Source organism: Polistes dominula, unplaced genomic scaffold (genome assembly GCF_049000335.1).
Source record: "Polistes dominula isolate Pdom_NZ unplaced genomic scaffold, Pdom_raw_medaka contig_73, whole genome shotgun sequence".
Classification (NCBI taxonomy): Eukaryota; Metazoa; Arthropoda; class Insecta; order Hymenoptera; family Vespidae; genus Polistes; species Polistes dominula.
The window spans coordinates 7,185,112-7,206,632 of record NW_028300951.1 but is presented as its reverse complement, the minus strand read 5'-3'; the positions used below and the strand labels follow the sequence as shown (position 1 = coordinate 7,206,632).

The window sequence follows — 21,521 nt, the reverse complement described above, 5'->3', positions numbered from 1 at the left end:
TTATTTTTTTTTTTTGTTTAACATTGAATTATTTTTATTCGAACAAATTATTTAGGTAATAATTTTAATCGAGATATATCAATGAGAAACTATTTGTTTAATTATTTATAAATGTTTACGCGTAAAATAGTATCGAATTGATTAGAAATAATCACTGAATAGAGCAAAGTAGTAGTTTATTTTTTTTTTTCTCTCTCTCTCTCTCTCTCTCTCTCTTTATTTATTCGAGGAAAAAGAAAAGACAATCAATTAGATCTTACCTTGCTCTTTTCGTACCCGATCGAGTGTTTGCTGGATGCTTTTAAGGGGATTTTGTCCGTTTGTTTTCCTTTCGAACCTTCTTCTTCCCTCGTTCGATGTTACAGAACTGTTATTTCTCGTTTATTTCTTTGTTGTTTCAGACGATATCTTTATTTAGATGGATATTGTGGTATATACTGTTGAACAAAAGATAATATTTATTTTTTAAACGATACCTAAGTAATATAATAATATTCCATAACCATGCATAACGATATTTTTTTAAATATTTATTTCTATTTTTATTTTCTATTTATCTTTTTATTTGACCCAGATAAAACGTTTTTTATTTTTTTATTACTATTATTATTCCTTATTCTAACTTCGATATAAAACTTTACGTCATTGAGTTAACCTTGAGGGTACAAAAAAATAAAAAAAAAACAAAAAAATAATACTATGCAGTGTAAAAATTTATATCTCTAATTTTATATTACCGAAGAATTATTGACTTTACTGATAAATTTACAGTAATAATAATAATGTTGACATTTTTCCATAATATTTATAATATTTATATTAAATTTAAAGTAGTGTATTTTAAATATCTCAACATTAATTATGATCCAATTTGATACTTTTTTTATAAGTAAATAATAATATATTTCATTGCTATTCGTTAATTTTAATTAATTTCATATTTAATTAAACTCAAAGTCGTGTAGTTTTATATTGAACAACAAGTTTCAACATTAACTATAAATCAATTTGATACTTTTTTAAAAGTAAATAATAATATAGTTGATTATTGTTTGTTAACGTTTGAATTCTAATTGGAAAATAAATATTTTTGTAGCCTGACAGAATAAAGGAATTGTTCGATTTGGCTGTACAAAGGCAAACTAAAGAAATGAACGACAATATAACAGGACGAGGAATCGACAACCATTTGATGGGACTCCGTTATGCTGCTAAAGAAGCAGGAGAACCAATCCCGGACATCTTCACGGACGAGGCTTACAGGATTATTAATCATTTTGCCCTCTCGACTTCGCAGGTCAGTCATAATCATAATCGATCATTTATCTACATCCTACACCACGTTCTAATATTTTCCATTGGCGTCTACATTTGATATATTATCTGCTTTTTAAACAAATTATTTCTAACTAATCCATTATACTAATCAATAACATATAATTAATTAATAATATTACAAAAATTGTTCAATTCGTAATTGAATTTAATGGGTAATATTTTTTTGAGTCATATTAAAAGAAAAAAAAAGAAGAGATGTTAGATTTTCTTGACATTTTTTTAGAATTATTATTATTTAAATGTAATTTGTAAAAAAAAAGGAAAGAAATTATTAAATTACGAAAAGAAACTATCGTAGAGATCTAATTATTAATTTTCGTTTTACTTTTAATCCTACACAATTATTGTTTTTAATTAAAAATAATCGCAAAATAAATTCTTTAACGTATACAATTATTTGTATATTGTTATATTTATTATATAGCCATTATTATTATTATTATTATTATTATTAATAAATAAATAGCAACAAGTGCATGGACGCCAATGAGATTCATAAATTACACTATTTAACGCTGTTACGTGGATATATTAATCAAAATTCTCGATTTCACCTATAAAGATCTAGAAAGAAACCTAAGATATTCAATTTCTTGACTTAAACTTGTGATTATTCAAAGAAATACAGAAGAAAAAGAAGAAGAAGAAGAAGAAGAAACCTTGAGAAATTTACCACAAATTTATGATTTAAAATCATAATAAAAAATATGACTTTCCACGATTCGTAGCAAATGAAAAAGATTTTTATATTCTCTTTTTTTCTTCTTCAACTAATAAAAAAAAAATAAGTACAAGAAATTTGTGCGAACAAATTGTACAAAGCAAAATGCAAAAGAAAATTATTCTTCTTTTTTTTTTTTTTGAATCGGCTTTTGTTTAATTGTTACATTTGAAGATCCAATTTGGTTAACAAAGGTAATTGCTAGGGGCTTTTCCGGTTCCATTGAACTACCGGAAACAATCCACGTCTCGAGTTGGCAGTTGTCGGAAGTGACGTTGCAAGCCTGATTCTATTCTAAAGGAACGAATAAGAAGGGTCGTGGTACCATAAATTTAAAAGTCTACCATTTAAATTGTTCAAAGGAACTTTCTATTCCCCTTTTTTTATTTCTCTTTCAGTTTTCATTTTTCATTCTTTCTTTTCTTTTCTTTTTCATAAAAAATAATTATATTAAAATTATATTATTATTTAATCCATTGAAAATAATGAAATAATATCCAAATTTTCATATTCAAATAATTAATATTAAAAAACAATTCGTAATATAAATTAATACAATATAATATAATAATTTTTGTATTTGTAATAAATTAATAATCTTTTGTTATTTCAACAGGTGACCACAAAAAATACAAATGCCTTTATCGGATATGGTCCAGTTGTTCCTGATGGTTACGGATGCTGTTACAACATGCAAAAGAACAAATTTATATTTATAATTTCGGCCTTTCATAGTGACGGTCAAACTAATTCATTGCGTTTCGCTCAAACGTTAGAACAAGCGTTACGAGACATGGCAACTATGTTGAAAAATTCTATTAATCAGAGATAAATATACTTATATTTAAATTATTATTAACACAACAACAAAAAAATATATATATATATATCGTTCGCCTAAAATGTTAAACACAAGAACAGCAAGAAAGAATAGAACAACGAAAAGTTATTAGATCACATTGATCAATTCATCGAACGATTACAAAATATTTATCATTTATTGCAAAAAAAAAAAAGAGAAAAAGAAAAAAAAAAGAAAAAATAACGAACACACATAGAAAATGCAGGATGTTAGCTTCCCAACCTCTCCCAAAAAAATAGAAAAACCATTTTAAGTGTACCCAAAAGTTTCGAAATAATTTATTTAACAAATTAATTATTCATTGACGAGAACTCGTTGATATTATTTTAACGTTTCAAATTATACTTAATGCAAATCTAATTATAGGCTTGAAACAACAACAACAAAATTGTCACCAATTATTCATATGATTCATTAATCGTCGTATAGAATAATTGATTTTTTTTGGTCTTTAAACATTTTGCAAAAATTAAGAAACTTTTGGAAATGCTCAAATAATTTTGGTATAATATCCTGTATTTTATATAAATAAAATGAATATAAATTTTCATCAAATAGAGAGATCCTATCGCGCGTTGTGTTTCTAGCTAAAAAAAAAAAATTATATTATTATTATTATTATATGAATGATTAAAAAGAAAATGATATATATACATATATATAAAATATTATATAAAAAAAAACTCAAAGCTCTCGCACAATTGTTAGTATTATCGATGGTTTATTATGTAATCTTTAAAGGAAAACCAAAAAAAAAAAATCTCATCGAATGCTGTCGTAGATTTTAAGTACATGTACACACATATCATACATACATAAATACATACATACAAACGTATACATTTATATCTCATTCACTTTCTCTCTTTCATTCTAATATATTACGGCACTATTAATCTCATTATTTTTATTGTCTTTTTTTGTTTTCAAAAAGTAAAAGAAAGAAAGAGAGAGAGAGAGAGAGAAAGAAAGGATTAAAAAAAGAAAGTAAATAAATTGAACTAATCGCATATACGAATATTCCCACTAACACATACATACATACAAACATAAATACATATCTTCTATACGGTGTTGTTACTCGCGACTAAAATTAAGAATAGTTAAAAAAAAAAAAAAAAAGGAAAAAAAAAGGAAAAAGGAAGAGAAAAAAAAAGAAAAAGTTGAGTTAAAAGATAAAATAAAAATAGAAAGAAATCGTGCGTTTATATATAAATATATATATAGTATATTATATATAAAAAATAAAAAAATCAATTATATAAAAAATAAAATAAAAATAAAGAATAAAAGAGGTGTAGACTCGTTTGCGTGTAGTAGGCAATATAGCGATCGATCGATTATTATTATTGTTGTTGTTGTTGTTGATGTTGTTGTTGTTGTTGTGAAAACTTTTAGCTCATTCATCGCTTCCTAAAAACGTGCCATTCGCGGAGATTTCGCTGCTTTGTCTTAACAATTTTTTTATTACGCGGATTAAAAAAAAAAAACTTTTACGCGTGTTTAACGAAAAAAAAAAAAATTAGAATATGATAATTATTCTTTTTCCTTTTTCTTGTCTTTTCTTTTTGTTTTGTGTTATAGATAAATTTATGTTAGAAAAGTAAAATGTATGTATCTTCGTTGTTATTGTTAATAACTTAGATTTTTATAGTTGTTAGTTATTGTTACGAAAAATCGTGCGTATTATTATTATATTTTACATTATATTATATTGTATTATATTATATATATATATATTTGCGACAAAATATAACAAGAGAGAGAGAGAGAGAGAGAGAGAGAGAGAGAGAGAGAGAAAGAAAAAGAGGAAAATATTTTGAAATAGAATTCTGTTCGGAAAAAATATGCAAACATATAAGTGTGGACAGATTATAAAAGTTTTTACAAAGTTATAAGCTAAAAAATTCTCGAATGATTTCATAAACTAATTTCATTTATCATTTGTACGAAACTTTTGTTCGAATCGAATATCAATCCTTTTCTGATAATTATATAAATTTATGAGCCTAATTACTAGTTTATAAACAAAAAGAATAATTTTATAAATTAATTTTTTTTTAAATCTTACTGAGAAAATTTGGCTTTCAACGTAGAAACTTTTAAATCATATCATACAAGTAAATAGATGTAAGTTGCGAAACGCATAGTATAATAATAATAATAATAGTAATAATAATAATAATAATAATAATAATAATAATAATAATAATAAAAATAATACTAATAATAATAATAATAATAATAATAATAATAATAATAATGATAATATTAATACTACTACTACTATTAATAATAATAATTGATACTGTCAAATGTGCTGGTAAATTACGACAGTGAACTAAAAGTTTTAAAAAAATAACAAATGTAAGAAAAAAAAATTAATTTAATCATTTATTTCGTAATAATAAAAATTTGTAATTTAAAAGTTAACTGTCATAATTTATTACTGGCACACGTAAAGAAGCAAAAGAAAAGAAAAGAAAAGAAATAAATAAAAGAAAAATTGTAAATTTGTAAACGCGCGCGCGCGAATGACACGTTAATTGTCAGCGACACTTTTAAAAACACGTGGCCAATTATTTATATATTGGCTCCCGCACAGTAAACTCTTGTCCAATTCTTAGATAGGTCGATAAATCTCGATCATGTTCTCCGTTATGCTATAATATGGAGCAACGATGATCTTATGTCGACGAGTAGCACTATCTCTTTCTATCCTTTATCTATCGTGTGTTATAATCTAACTAAATCTACTTACTACATTTCTATCCTATTTCTCTATACATTTTATAACACTAAACCTACCAATAATATTTATTTAGAATTATTTATTTATTATATATCCTAACATATCAAATGTTACATCTTACTGATCAAATTAAACGTCAAATGAAACATTCGATTTGTTGGCGTAAAAAAAAACATGTGTGCATAACACACAAGTTAGAAGTGAAACCTTCAAATAAGCAAGTTTCGAGGATAATTTATTATATAATATTATTATAATATTATTTGTACTTTTAATTTGTAATTTTTTACTTAATTATTAATTTAATTATAAAATTGCGCGCCTGTTCGTATGCAACTCTCCAGACACACTTTGAAAATGTTGCTTGCGAGCACCATCTACTGGGACAGAATTTTTTTCCAATCAAAACTGTTTATACACACGTATGTATGACGGGTTGCCTATCTTTCGGGCAGAAAAAATTTCGTCCCAACAGATGACGCTCGCAAGCAACATTTTCAAAGTGTGTCTGGGGGTTACATATAAACAGGCGCGCATTTTTATAATTAAATTAATAATTACAAATTATAAATACAAATAATATTTTAATAATATTATATAATAAATTATCCTCGAGACTTGTATATTTGAAGGTTTCACTTTTAACTTGTGTGATATGCGCACATGTTTTTTTTTTCTTTAAATTCAAACAATTTGTCACAATAAGTACAAAAAATAATTTAAATAATGATTTTAAATCGAATCGAGAGAATAATTTTCGTGTTAACATTTCAAACGACTCAATTTTTATCGATCGTTGTGGTACGTTTAGTGTTAAAAAGAAATTAAAAAATTAAAAGAAAAAGAAAAAAAAACATATAAGAAAAAGAAGATAATAGTTATCCTAATCTCTATAGCTCACTATACCCCTCCACAACAACCTTTTCTAACACACGTTCGCGACGCAAAAATCTCACGATCGATTGTGAAAAATTTTCAATGACGATCAATTGCAAATAAAAATTTATTGCATTTTATCGTCCATGATGTAAAATAAATTTTGAAAATAATTCGAAAAAAAAATTGCAGAGATGATCGTACATTAATTGAAAATTTTCGATCGACGAGACTCGTTGTATTCAATTATAAAAACACAAAAAAGGAAAACAATATAAAAAAAACACACACACATACGCACATTCATATATATACACACACATGTAATTATAGTTAATTAAGTTAATCGAGGGCATTACAACTTGTACATTCTGTTCACACACGTTTGGTCTCTCAATCCTACTGATTGTTAATTATAATAATTTATGTTTTTTATGTGACATATATATATACAAAGATGATAAGATATTAACGCATAAACAAATATTTAAAACGAGTATACAGCGATGAGATGAAACTATGCAATGAAAGAAAAAAAAAGTGAGAAAAGATTTGTTAATAATTTTACATATATACTTCACAAAAACTTTACAATAAGTTGAATTTTAGAAAAAAGAAAGAAAAAAAATAGAAAAGAAAAGAATGAAATAAAAATGATTAAATTTCATCGATTAAATATAAAGTCGTGCATCTCGCTGATACATTATATATATATTATTATAGCTCAATTTAAAAGAAAGAAACACTTAAGAAAAGATAGTAAAATTAAAAAAAAAAAGAACTATATTTATATTAATATATATATATATATAAATTATATTGAAGTGTTGTCGCGAGAAAAATAATAATTCTGTTATGCGATCTCATTTCTATTATGCTCAATCTTTCTAACGAATTCTTTTTTATATATATTCAAAGTTCACACACACACTTACACACAAAAACGAAAGAACAGAACGAAAACATTTAAAGCATGTAAACACAGCAAATACACTATATATATATATATATATAATACGTATGCATATTTAATATTATCTACTACCATTTATTAAAATATGCACACATTTCTGTACAGTATATATAAAAAAGGAAAAAGAAAAAAAATAACAAAAAAAGAAATGAGAAAAGAAAATAACTATTAGTTATAAGGAAAAAAAAAGTTCAATGTTATATTAGAAAATATATATAGTATATATAACATATATATCAATATATAAATATATATATTATAATACAATGAGCATGAAAAATTATTTGTACAGTAAAATCAAATTTTTATATTCTTCTTTTACTCTGTATGAATAATTTTAATTCAAATTCATACTCATCAATACTTATACTTATGTAAAACTCATTGTACACATAAATATATATATTTATATATATTATATCTTATTATAAGTAAAACATATCGCGAAAAACTATTGTGATCGCATTATCTGCGGCCAAGAATATCACGCGCATATCAGGCGAATGCCAAACGTAGCGGATGATCTATAAAAAAAAAAAACTTTTAATAGAATCCACAATAAAAAAATCATTCCCATCTTCCTAACTCTCCTTCCTACCCCCTATCCTTCACTACAATCCTCCATAACGTAGTTAAATTATACAATTTAATCTCAATTATTATAATAATAATAATAACGTATATAAATATAATAAATAACTGAAAAAAATCCTTCGATTATAGAAAGTGAAAGAAAATGTTCATATGTGTTCGATTAATTTGTCGTTTTAAAAATTTCTACGTAAATAGAAAAGTAAAAAACGACATATAAAAGAAAAAGAGTGAACATTATTGGTAAACGTTATAATAAGTGTTTGACAAACAAAAAAACCATCTAAATGATAATATTGACAAAATTATCTTTAAAATGAAATTATATATTAAAAATATTATCATGTTGTAATTATACTCTTATATTATATATATAAATTTATTGTTTTATTATTATTATTAATTATTATCATTATATTATTAATATTATTATTATTTTTTTTTTTTTATTATTTCTCTCCGATTTCTCGGGCATATTAGCATATCAGACAGGACTCTTGCCAGGTCTAACAGCTTTAATCTCCTGAATTTAGGAAGACTCTGGTTATGTTGCATGTTTTTAATATAATCGCCTTTTGTATTTCTTGGTGTATATTTGGGTCTAGTTGTAGTTGTGTGAGATGTGGTTTAAAATTATTCGGTGTAATGCCTGTTGCTGATATGATGAAAGGGATGATGTGCACCTTTTTTTGTTTCCATATTCTGTATATTTCTTGTGCAAGTGGTATGTATTTTTCTATTTTTTCTCTGTATTTCTGTGTGATGTTGATGTCGTTTGGTACTGAGATGTCTATTAGGTATGATGTCTTGTCTTCTTTGTTTGTAAATGTGATGTCAGGTCTGTTGTATTTTACTGTTTTGTCTGTGTGTAATGTTGTGTCCCAGTATAGTTTGTACTTTTCGCTATCTATTATTGTTGTTGGTGTGTATTTGTAGTATGGTGTTGTAGTTTTCTCCACTTTGTATTTGTTCACTATTGCATTATGTATGATTTTTGCTGCCGTGTTGTGTCTTTCCGTATATTCGGTGTTTGCTAGTATTTTACAACCCCCTGTTATGTATTCTATTGTTTCGGCTACTAATTTACATTTCCGGCATTTGTCATCTTGTATGTTTGTGTCTTTTACTATGTATTTGAGATAATTTTTTGTTGAGATTACCTGATATTGGATTGCGATTAGGAATCCTTTGGTTTCTGGGAAGAGGATTCTTTTTTTAGCCATTCGTATGTGTCGTTTTTGTTTATATTTTCGTCTGTAGTAGTGTAGTAGTGTTTTCCGTGTAATTGTTTTGTGGCCCATGCATTTATTTTGCTTTGTGTATGGTCTAAGTCATTACAGTTATCTATGTCTGTATTGCTTGTCGATAGATTTAGTGGTGTGTGATTTTTGTCGGCTTTCGTTATTGCTTTATGTAGTTGTGTTTCTTTTGTGTGGAAATATTTGCGGAGATTTTTTATTTGTCTATTGTGTAACGCTTTTATGCCCGTTATTCCCCTACCACCTTCTTCTCTACTTATTGTTAATCTCTCTATACATGATTTCGGGTGTAGCTTAGTGACTTTGTCAGGTGTGTTCTTGTTATTCTATTGGTGTCATCTAAGTCTGTTATTATTATTATTATTATTATTATTATTATTATTATTATTATTATTATTATTATTATTATTCATTATTATCATTATTATTATTATTATTATTATTATTATTATTATTATTATTATTATTATTATTATACGACAAATACATACAACACACACATACATACGTACAAACAATACACACACATATGCGTAAATATATTTACATAATATACAGATAAAAAAAAGCTTGAATATTCTAATGCGTTGTAAAACACGAAGGATCTCTTGTAGCGTTTGAAAAAACTAAGTAATTAAAAATAAAATTATATGAACAATTTGTTCTCTCCGTTTTAACGCAGGAAATATACACAACATACCTCTATATAATAAGAAGTTTATTAAATAATACATATATGAATGTGTCTCTCATTAAGTATATGTTTTACTCTTGTGCTGCATTATTGAAATAAACTAAATTAATGATTATAAATAATTGTTTCCTTTTTCTTTTATTTTTTGTTTTTTCCTTTTTAATACGCAATTTATTTTATAAATATAGGTGCGTACACATTTCGTCAATAATAATAATATTTTATCTATCTTGGGGTTTCTAGAATAAATTGCAATTCTAACGATATGTGGGGTCGTAGAAATTTTAACAAAAATAACCTAGTGTAAAGGTTTGAGAAGCCGTGATCTAACATAGTTTTTTAAATTCTGTGAAAATAATGCATATATACATTTACCATGTATATATATATATCTTTAAGATTCTGTATAATTACAATTTTAAAACTACACAACAAGTGTATATATCTCTATAAGAATATATATTATGTGTATCTTTTTTTTTACCAGAATTGTGGTTTTTCAAAATTTTCTCTTTTTTCTTATCAACATTAGATTTGATATTTAACAACTATTAAATAATTGTGACATACGGAATGTGAAAAAAATTAATCTACACATTATCCTCTATTTTTGTCTATGTCATTACACTCGTATTTCTATTTCTTTTTTATATTATTATTTTATTTTAAAATATATCTAATAAATAATTATTAAATTATATAAAATTTATAGATCATTTTTCTTCTTAGAATATCACCATTGTGATATTTATAAATATTTCTTTATAATTATTTCCAATTAAAATATTCTTTTAGAATAAATATATCAGTTTATCGAACGTCGATAAAATGAAGGAACTATTTTTTGATCAGATATTTTAAATAAAAAATTAAAATCCGAGTGGACGACGATTTGCTATACTTCTATATAATATATAAAACAGTATACCCTTTAAAATATTTAAAGTACGTCAATAATAATTAATGGCTAACAGATATATGCAATAATGCAAGTCTTTTAATATGATATTCAAAAACGTGCAACAGTTAAATCCGCGTTAACGTCCTCGTAAGTTTGCCCAAAAGGTAATGTAAGAAGAGTATTAGCGGTATATCTTTTTTTGGATCATGTTGCAAACATTTCTTAACTAAATCTATACCCTCTAATGATAATGTCTTTGGTATCGCTGGAGTTTCACCCATACCGACCTAAAAATATAAATTTAGACCAAATTTAATATATCTAACTTGATTAAATATTTGTTAACAATAGCCATAAAAATACCTTAAACATAATTTGATAATTAGAATCATATTCCGACCAAGGTCTTCTTCCACTAGCCATTTCGACGATACAACAACCAACTGACCAAATGTCTACTGCTCTACCGTGTCCAATATTTTCAGTCTTCATAAATACTTCTGGTGCCATGTAAGCTAAAAAAAGTGTAACAGCAAAATATAATGTAAACGATTAATAAAATAATTATATGAATTAAATGTGAACCTTGAGTGCCGACGAATCCTTGAAGTTCACCGGGCATAGTTGTATGCGCTTTTATTTGCACTGCGCTACCAAAATCACCGAGTTTCAAACAGTTGCCTTCGTTTGTCAAAAATATATTTGCGGCTAAGAAAAAACGGATATAAGATTATTTTTGTAATATACCTGAAATATAAAATTATAACTAATTTATTATTACTACCTACTTTTAATATCGCGATGAACAATACCATGAGAATGTAAAGCTGCTACAGCTAAAAGAAGCTGATGCGTATATTTTCTAACTAAAGATTCAGGTAAACCGTTTCCACTTCCTGCTACCAAACTTTCCAAAGTTCCTTCTGCACAGAATTCCATGAATATTAACATCTCTTCCTAAAGAAAAAAAAAAGGAACTCTCATAAATATAAATCATAATTTTTATATCACATATGTATTATGTAATGTGATTTCTTACACGATGAATTTCTAAACCATAATAACGAACTAGATGATTATCCTGTATGCCTTCAAAGATCTGAAGTTCTTCCGCTACTCTTCTGATCGCTCTGTGATCACCGGGTTGTAATTGAACCTCTTTCATAGCTAGCAATTCACCAGTTTGATTATTAACTATAGTATAAACTTTTCCAAATCTTCCTTGACCTTTAACAAGACGTTATATCAAAGATATGAACCAAATAATATTATTGAGATACTCTGCATAGATTAAAAAATACATACCTATTTTAATTCCTCTTTGCCAAGTAAACGTCACTTGTCTAGCTTTAATATGAACTTTATCGACAGCTTTCTTGTCAGTCACTTGACCAATGAGTTCTTGATTTTTTAATCTTTCGTCAATTTTATGATCCACACTTTTGATAGCTTTGATTATTCTACCTTGCCTAGACATATTTAAATTAACTGTAAGATTACCATCGACTACACTCGGTGAAATAGATTTCTTCAACAAAAGTTCCGGTGATTTTAAAACGTCTCGAGATTTTTGCGAAGTACTTATACTAGCTGTTCTACTACGAGAATGAGACGGTGAAGATGCTCTTGATCGAGGTAATCTTTTCAAACCTAAGAAAACACATTATTGATAGAAAATATATAAAGTAAAAGTATTAATAAATAAATAAATAAAAAAATAGAAGAAAAAGAAATAATTTACCGTCAACATCTGAAGGCGACACGGACGCTGTTCCAATGACGTGAGAAATACAACGATCCATGGACGTTTTTAATTCTTCAAACTCTTCGTTAGTTAAATGTTTAGTATAATGAGGCTCGCAAACAAGTATTAAAAATTCAAAACCTTGATTAGCCCATCTGGGTCTCAAACCTCTTCCTCGTTCGCATCTTGTTTTAACGAATTCCATCCAAAGTAAAGCAAATGATACCAAACCGCGTGTTAAAACAGCTTTCTCTTCCAACCAAAATAATTTACACATCTCTTTGTAATAATCAAATCCCATTTTATAAGCCTGATGAAGTATTTCCCTAATCCTTGAACGCATAGTCATAAGATCATATTCGACATTGGGTTCTTCTGCTTGATTAATATCATTTTGAAAGTCTTCGATGACTGTGGTTATACGATGTCTCAGATCCATAACTATTTCCTAAATAAATAATCATGATTTTTTTGCAATAAATTTTTATTTTATTTAATAATTACCTTTAAAGCTGTTAAAGCTTCCTCTAACTCGTTATTAAGTGCTGGCCATTTTTCAATATCTCGTTTTAAACATTTAGCCAAGGTAACGCTCTTGACAACCTTTTCTCGAGCTTCCACGAACATTCCTTGCCATTCACGTCCCACATACATAAAATAAAATCTGAACCATTTATTAGGATGAAACAAACATTTGCAAAGCAGTTTACAATTTAATGAATGAATAATCTCTTACTTGCCTGACCATTCATCATCTTCTCTTTCATCTATCGATTCCTTGATTTCCCTTGGACGTTCTACGAGAAATTCTTTCACTTGTATAATCATTGTCCTAACAATTTTACTAACAAAAATAATAAATAAAATCAGCAAATTTATTTTTTAATTATATATATATAAATAACCAAATTAATAATTACCAAAATTTAACCCCAGCTATGTTATATCCACCGATAATATCTCCTGCGATAGATTTAACGAAGATCCATTCGTCCATAATTAAATTCTTATGAAAGCTATCGTGTTGTACCATATCAACCCACTGTTGCAAATAATTTAAATAAACTTCGAACACGGCTTTCAAGCTCTCGTCAAATTCCCTTACTTCCGCATCGAAAAGAGTATCGCATGCACAAAGATCGCTGGCTATGGCGGTACGAGAATGCGTTGAAAATCTGTCTCTGTGTATACAAGCAATTCTAAGTCCTTCCCTGAGTTCGCGCATTAATTGACGTACCGACAATGGACTTGGTTGTTCTGGCTTTTGTTCTAATCTCATTCTCAAGAATTCGTGTACCACGTCTAATGGAACGCGTGACAAGAATACAAACGCAGCCCTAAAATAATAAACCATTTGTCAGTATGTTTAATTCATTTGTTTTCTTGTTAATTATATTAGTACTTCAATAATCAATTGTTTTAACCGATAAGATGGAAGATTTAATTCTTTAGCTTCCTGGCTCCATACGCCGTATCTTTTTAATTCCTTATCACCATCGTATTCCTCGTTAGAACTGTCGTTATCGTTCTCATCATGTTTTTCTAAAGTAAGTCTCGCTTTTCTAAGTACAGAAGTGTGCAGTCTTTCCAAAAAATTAAGACTCTTCCTCAGTCCTCTAGTCTTCAGTACATCTTCTATGTATTTTCTATGTATAAGACATTTATTCTATATAAAGGTTTGTAACAATGAAGTTTTTGTAATAGTAATTGCATACCTGTAAGCCAGGCGATCAAATTCTACCAGATAAAAATCAAAACGATCTAATCTTTCATCGTCAATGTATGAAAATGAAGATTCTGGAGTAGATGGCCATGACTGTGCCAAGGACATACCACCAAGAGAGGAATTATTACTATTGTTACTGTCGGATGGATTTGAAACTTCATCTTGTTGAGATAATTCAAAACGAATCATGGTTCGTCTGGGTTCTGAATAATCTGTCACATCTGAACCTCGAGAACTAGAAACAAAAGATTAATTAAAATCGATCGATATGATTTTATTGGATTACAAATAAAGAATTAAATACCTTATACCAGAATCAGATGTTTCATCTTGTTTTTTCTTGGTATGAAGCATCATTAATAATTTCCCTAAAATTTGTAACTTTAATCTATGATGTTTAGTCATGTTATACCATAGACACATGGCCTTGACTCTTCCAGTAAATTCAGGACTTTTGTACAAAGGATAATGAGTAGCAAATGCCTGAGACGATGGATATAAAGCTTCTGCAGCTTCTAATCGTCCTAACAATCCTTCCACTTGTCTTAACGCTTCTCCTTGTGAACGTACACATGATCGGCAATACATGGAAAGACAACCTGAACATAAAGTTGTTTGTTCTGCTACTCCCATACATGTATTTGAATTTAAATTCTGTTCGTTGCTATCATTTGGACTTGGTGAAATTGGATGACGATTTGTGGTTGGATTATACCTAAAAAGAAAAAAAGAAAACAAAATATTATTAAATGTTGATATTATTAATTAGCATTTTCAATATTTTGTACATACCTATATTCTATTATTTCTTTAAGTAATGACCCTACTGCTTCTCGTTGCTTGCACAAATATTCGTCTTGAGCCATCGGACTGCGGTCAGCATGATGCGCTTGTAACTCCAACCAAATTAAATCTTTCAATTCGTTTTGCCATCGAGTTTCTTCATGACTCATTTGCCTACGACAATTACGCTCTGTATTTCCCTATAAGACAATATTTACAATATAATACCAATAAATGTTACATTATAACAAATCAGATAATGTTTTATCAAATCTATGTACCAATTTAATAATAAAAGAAAATGTTTCATAAAAGATTTGTCGTTCTGAATAACTTTGTGAGATCGGAGATTGAGATAAGACTTTCTCATCCACCGATGAAACGGCCAATTGGACGGCTTTGGTTTCCTGTTTCTTCTCTTCCACATCAATTGGTTTTGATCTTAAACTACGAAATCTATTCTTCGTTTCTATCTGCAAATATTTCAAGGAATTTATTAAATTAATGTCAACAATGATAAAAGTATTCTACAAAATTTAAGTAAGCGCATAAAATAAAAAAGACATAAATTACTTTCATATTATTCGGTGTATATGGCATGAAACATTCTGACTTTTCTGCATAATTAAGAGCAGCTTCGACATCCAGTTTTAAATCCCTTTCATTGCCACGTAAAAGTTTTAAACTTCTTTTACATTTTCTATTGCCTTCCTTAACGACTTCTTCTTTTGCTTCATTTTCACGACATTTGTCTGCCTCATCGCACATTACATTGAAGATAATAGTATCTAATGTATTTCTTCTTCTCATATTAAATTTAGGCCGATATTCCTTCTCCAAAGACTTTGTCTCTCTAATAATAATAATAATAAGAAACAAAGTTAATTAAATCAAAAACTTCTTTGAATAATATCAAAAAGAATTATTTATTTTGATAAGAAACACGAGCTACATTTTTTTCAAATTGTTATCGTTGAGCAATTCTATGGATTTAAGTATGTCTAACTAACACATTCCAATATGCATTAACACAAGTATAAAATTTATTATTTATCATAATAGCAAACTTGATAGATATAAAAATTTATACTAGACAAGTAGTATTTACTTTTCAATTATACACATCGAACGATGAAGATAAATGGACAAGGACGGTAAGAAAACACAAAACGAAGAGAATGTGGGAGATAGATTAATTGGTAAGATGGTAAGAGTTTAATTGAATAACTCGAAGACATACCCTCCAGCCAATCTTTGTTTCATGTGTCTTTTCTTACGACTGAGACGTGTTCTTGGTGGAGTCTGTCCGTAAATATCACTCATTGCTTGCAACGACTCTTCGTATTCGTTAGTTGGACTATATGAACCTTTATTTCTAAATAAACAAAAAATAAACCAATTAACATTCACTTAATTGATGAGTGTCAAATCAATTTTATTTATATTTAAAAAAAGAAAAGTAAAGTATGAAGTAAGAATTTCAATTTGAATATCCCGCTAATTTATTGGCGCGAAAGATGGAATTTATCCAAAATCATTTTGGGATGGAAAAAATACAATCCATTGAAATAAAAATGAATAATAATAATATTAATATTAATATTAATATTAATAATAATAATAATAATGATATTAATATTAATATTAATAATGAAAATATGAAAGAAAAGTAAAGAAATGATTAGAAATTTTCCGAATAAGTTAATCTTAATGTCCTTATCGTAACAATGCGTTAGATAACTGGATTAATCGTCGATACATATAGAAAATCAAACCCTCCAGAGTTTGAAAACGTTGTGTAAATGGGAATCGGATTACACAAGCATTCGCAGTATTTTAGCAATCGAATTATTAAAAAACAACTTATTATTAACAAAAAGAACGACTACAATATTATGTAACTCGAAATAACGAATACATACAATGTAGAAAAGAATAAATAAATTATAAATTAAATAATTAAAATAATAATGACACATTAAGACGATAACCTTAATTTTTACAAATTATTTTTTCGATCGATAAAATCGCATTAAAGATCTCTAACATGTAATTTAAGAAATGTTGTAAAAGAATAAAGGAAATACCGTATGAAATATTAAATAAAAGATATTCTTTTTTTCTGCACGACACTTACACGTGACCAACGTGGCATTAGCAAGAATAGTGTTCTAAAAAAGAACACTATGTAAATATAATACACACACGATGAAATATCCCGAAGATTTTACATAATATAGTACGACTCAAGTATCGTTGATGTATAGTTAAAATTACACATAATAAGATAAAATTAAATATTAAAATCGTTAATCAAATTAACAAAATATAAAATACATTTTTTTTAATCTTTTAACGTCATCCTACATAGATATGTAAACAATGAAGAAAGGCTAATATCGTATGACGTCTCCGAAAGCAACAATTCGATGCCGGTTCCGATTCTTACTTCGATAACGAGATTCACAAACAAGAAATTACGTAAAATAGACACCTGTGTATGTGTTGTTTGATTTTCTTGACGCAAATTAAATACCTTTTACCTCACCTGAAGTTGTTCCCATCGTCGTCGGAATAATCAGAACTGAATGATTCGCAGATATTTATTTCTTTCGTTCTATTATAAAACATTCTTACAATGAAGTACGTCAATCAGACTACTGACTTGACACTGTCAACGTTCACCGGAGCGTCTCTTACAGTTAGAGGCACAAGTATTTCGTACATGCGCAGTTCTTTTCTCTTTTTTTTTTATTGCTCTATCGATTAAAAAGAGTCGATAAGGAAACTATCGTCGAAACATTCAATAAATTCGACAGATGACGATGGTATAGGATATCTATAATACCGACGGACATCACAAACATCTACGATACCAACAGTTAAATCAGAAATCTACAATACCGACGACCAGTTTTAAAATCTGCAATACCATATCGACAATCATGAAACCTGTTTTATCGATCTATTTCGTTGACCTCTTACATTATCATGTATTCCGCTTACATTTATAGCATTTTTGGAACAATTGAATAATCAATTTCAAGTATTAATAAATATAAATTTATAGAAAACGCATTGGAACATGTACACGAAAAACTTTGATAATTTATTTCTCAATAATTAAGCATTCCTTATTGATTTTAATAGTCTTATATTGTTCTTGGGAGTATATAATATAATTTTAATTATTTTAATGTTAATAATTTATTTTTATGATAACTATATAAATTATATTTTTAACTACGGTGATATATAGCGTGTTTATTCTCAGAAATAAAATATTCATGTTATTTCCAATGTAGCACACACAAAAATAAAATAAAAGAAAAATACACAATTTTAGAGAATAATTTTAGATTAGATTAGATTAGATTAGAAAAAATAACCAAAAATCTTTAACATAAATCGGACTAATGAATATATTGTTTTCTGGAATGTCTCCATATGAAACTCTAAATATCCAGCCAAACACATTATTATAATTGTTAGAGTATCGAGACGAATTAATTGCATTATAAAAAAAAACTGTATTCGTCTATTCTTTAAATCTTACAACGTGACATTATCGTGCGTCATGCTTAACTATTATTTCTTTTTTTGTATATACCTACATATATATAGATATATCTGCACGTTTAATCATTATTCTTATGAGTACAAACAGACGACTATAAAATGTTCTCTGTTCTAAACTCTCATTCGATATATATACTATTCCTTTAATAATATTATTAATAATCAATAATATATAATAATATATAATAATATATAGTAATAATATTATTACTACACCTAATAATAATAATTAATCATAATAATGCTACAAAATTGTAAATGTAAATATTAATAATAATAATAATAATAATAATAATACTAATACTAATAATAATACTAATACTAATAATAATAATAATTATAATAATAATAATATAATGTTACTAATTTGTAAATTTTAATATTACATATAATCAAAAAATATCTATATTATTGTTTTCTTTTTTCATTCTGTAGTGTTTTTTAAATCTTCCTATTGAATATTACAATAACGTGTAATAATAAAGTATTATCAAAGTACAAACTGTTTAATCATAATAATTATTATCTAACAATGCTCTCGTGTTCTATTTCTCTTACACACACACACACACACACACACACTCTTTCTCTCACTTTCTGTAATAATTATTTATTCTTATGTTTTTTGTAATACCATTTGATATTATTTTATCGAAACAATACAAAACAAAAAAAAACAAGCAAACAAACTAAAAAAGAAAAAATTGGCAGCATTTGAAGATAGTTGTGTACTTCTCTTCTTAAAGTTTTATCAAATTATTTTTATTTTCTTTCGAATAATTTAAATAGAAAAAAAATATATATATAATAATAATAATAATAAAATAAAAATTAAAAAGAAAAATCAAAGAAAATGAAGAATCATTTTAAAAAATTCTATGGCGTAGCAGACAGCCATATTATCATATTCATTCAATTATTTATTCTTTCATCTTTTTTTTATATTTATTTTTTGATTTTTGTTTTTCTTTCTTATTCTTTTATTTATTCATTCATTCATTTATTCGTTCGTTCTTATAATCAAATCTCTCTCTCTCTCTCTGTTTCTCTCTCATACACGCACACATACGCACAGAGAATTTTTTACTATTGAAACATATTAAACTTTCTCTTATATTCATTCGTAATTTTAAATCTTTTTCGTGTACGTTGATTTGGGCTTTAATGAAAAGATATGTGAAACTAAAGGGCTAAAATACCCCCTAGTCTCTATGTCCTATTACAGTATACTGATCACAACGTACGTATTTGTTTATATATATATATATATATATATATAATAGATAAAGGCCACAAGTGTTTAATATATAGAAATTGCGCTTATCAGTAATAATAATAGTAATAATAATATAGAAATTCGCACGTGCAAAAAAATACAATTTAAACTTATCCATTAAATGCCATTCATATAAAGTTTTATGGCTTCGCTCATCGTTTTGTCGTCTCTCTGTGTTGCATCTAGGATTCGCTGGGAGAAGAGATGAAAAAGAAAATATATATTCGCTCAATGAATTGTTTCATAGTCATACACTTTCATTGTTAAAGTGTAAGTGTACTTTCTTTTTTCTATAATATCAAACACACACATGTTACGTAGCAATACAATAAACTGTGATTATGAAAATATAATTATTTTAGGTTCGTTTTTTTTTTTTTTAAATTAATTAATTTATTAGTTATAATTCTAATTCAATAAATTCTCTTTTTTTCTAATTAGAACTTTCGGTTAGTGTCTATTCAAAAGAAAAGAAAATAAATAACACATCGAAATATTTCGATAATAAAACGAATTCATTTTTGAAAAAAATCTCTTTCTCGGAGAATTTATTTTTTAAATGTACAAAACTTGTCTCAAATCTAAAATTATTTTATATATAAATATATCGTTAGATTTCACGGATATGATTAATACATCGCCATTTAATTATTAACAACATTGTCCAATCTAATATAGATAGTAATAATAAAGTCCGAGGATGTTATGTGGTGTATGTGTGTGTTTATGTCTAAATATATATATATAAATGTCTATTTGTCTCTTCAAATGTATTTTTACGAAGGACGGAAATTATAAATGACGGTGTGTATGTATAAAAGGGGTTAGCGACAGAGGCAGTTGTTAAAAGTTTTTATTTGTGTCAAAAATTTGTTAAATGATTTTAAAAATAAATTCGTATTTTTGTCCTTAAACATTTATAAACTTATAGTTAAACTTGCTAAGTTTAATTAAAAACAAATTAATTTGAAAAAAAAATCTAGAAAAAGATGTATAATTGATTGACAAAACAACTTAAGAAATTTTTGGCTTGAATAAAAACTTTTTTTAAGCTCATCCTGTATTAATGCATCTATTCACGATGAAAATTGAAAAAGAATAAAATTATAACGTGCTAGTGTAAGTAATCATCGAAAGAAAAATTATATTATCTGCACCATTTTGCGAGCGGTTTATTTTTTGTTTTTTTTTGTTCTATATTTTTGTTTCATTTTTTTATTTTCATTTCTATTCTTGTTACCGGTCAACAATAATACTTACGACGAGAGAAGAAAAAAAATATGTATGTATATATATGTACTACTATACGAGAAGAAAAAAAAGAAGACAAACGTTCAAAATTTTTGTTGTCCATGACACAAAAAATAAGGAACATAGAGCATAATAATAATAGTAATAACAATTAATAATAATTAATATTAATTAATACTTAATAATAATGATATT

At 26.7% G+C, this 21,521-nt stretch overlaps 2 protein-coding genes across 3 annotated transcripts in view; one reads left to right on the top strand and one right to left on the bottom strand.

Annotated features, from left to right (window-relative positions):
- ChAT (Choline acetyltransferase) overlaps positions 1–10,188 on the top strand; it is a 72,160-nt gene extending 61,972 nt beyond the window's left edge. For both annotated transcript variants that reach the window (XM_015326070.2, XM_089172070.1), the window contains 2 exons: positions 1,097–1,297; positions 2,676–10,188. In XM_015326070.2, the coding sequence (XP_015181556.1) occupies positions 1,097–1,297; positions 2,676–2,891 (417 nt within the window). In that variant the 3' untranslated portion in view covers positions 2,892–10,188. The remainder of the gene's footprint in view (positions 1–1,096; positions 1,298–2,675) is intronic.
- Mekk1 (mitogen-activated protein kinase kinase kinase 4) lies at positions 10,074–19,922 on the bottom strand. The gene is given in 19 exon segments (XM_015326066.2): positions 10,074–11,167; positions 11,170–11,254; positions 11,331–11,482; positions 11,553–11,675; positions 11,756–11,924; positions 12,007–12,194; positions 12,273–12,617; positions 12,709–13,159; positions 13,216–13,375; positions 13,448–13,555; positions 13,632–14,048; positions 14,136–14,357; positions 14,427–14,672; positions 14,742–15,152; positions 15,230–15,420; positions 15,502–15,693; positions 15,794–16,073; positions 16,461–16,595; positions 17,769–19,922. Coding segments are annotated over 19 exon segments (4,050 nt in total). The 5' UTR covers positions 17,852–19,922; the 3' UTR covers positions 10,074–11,075.
- Between the last annotated feature and the right edge of the window lie 1,599 nt (positions 19,923–21,521).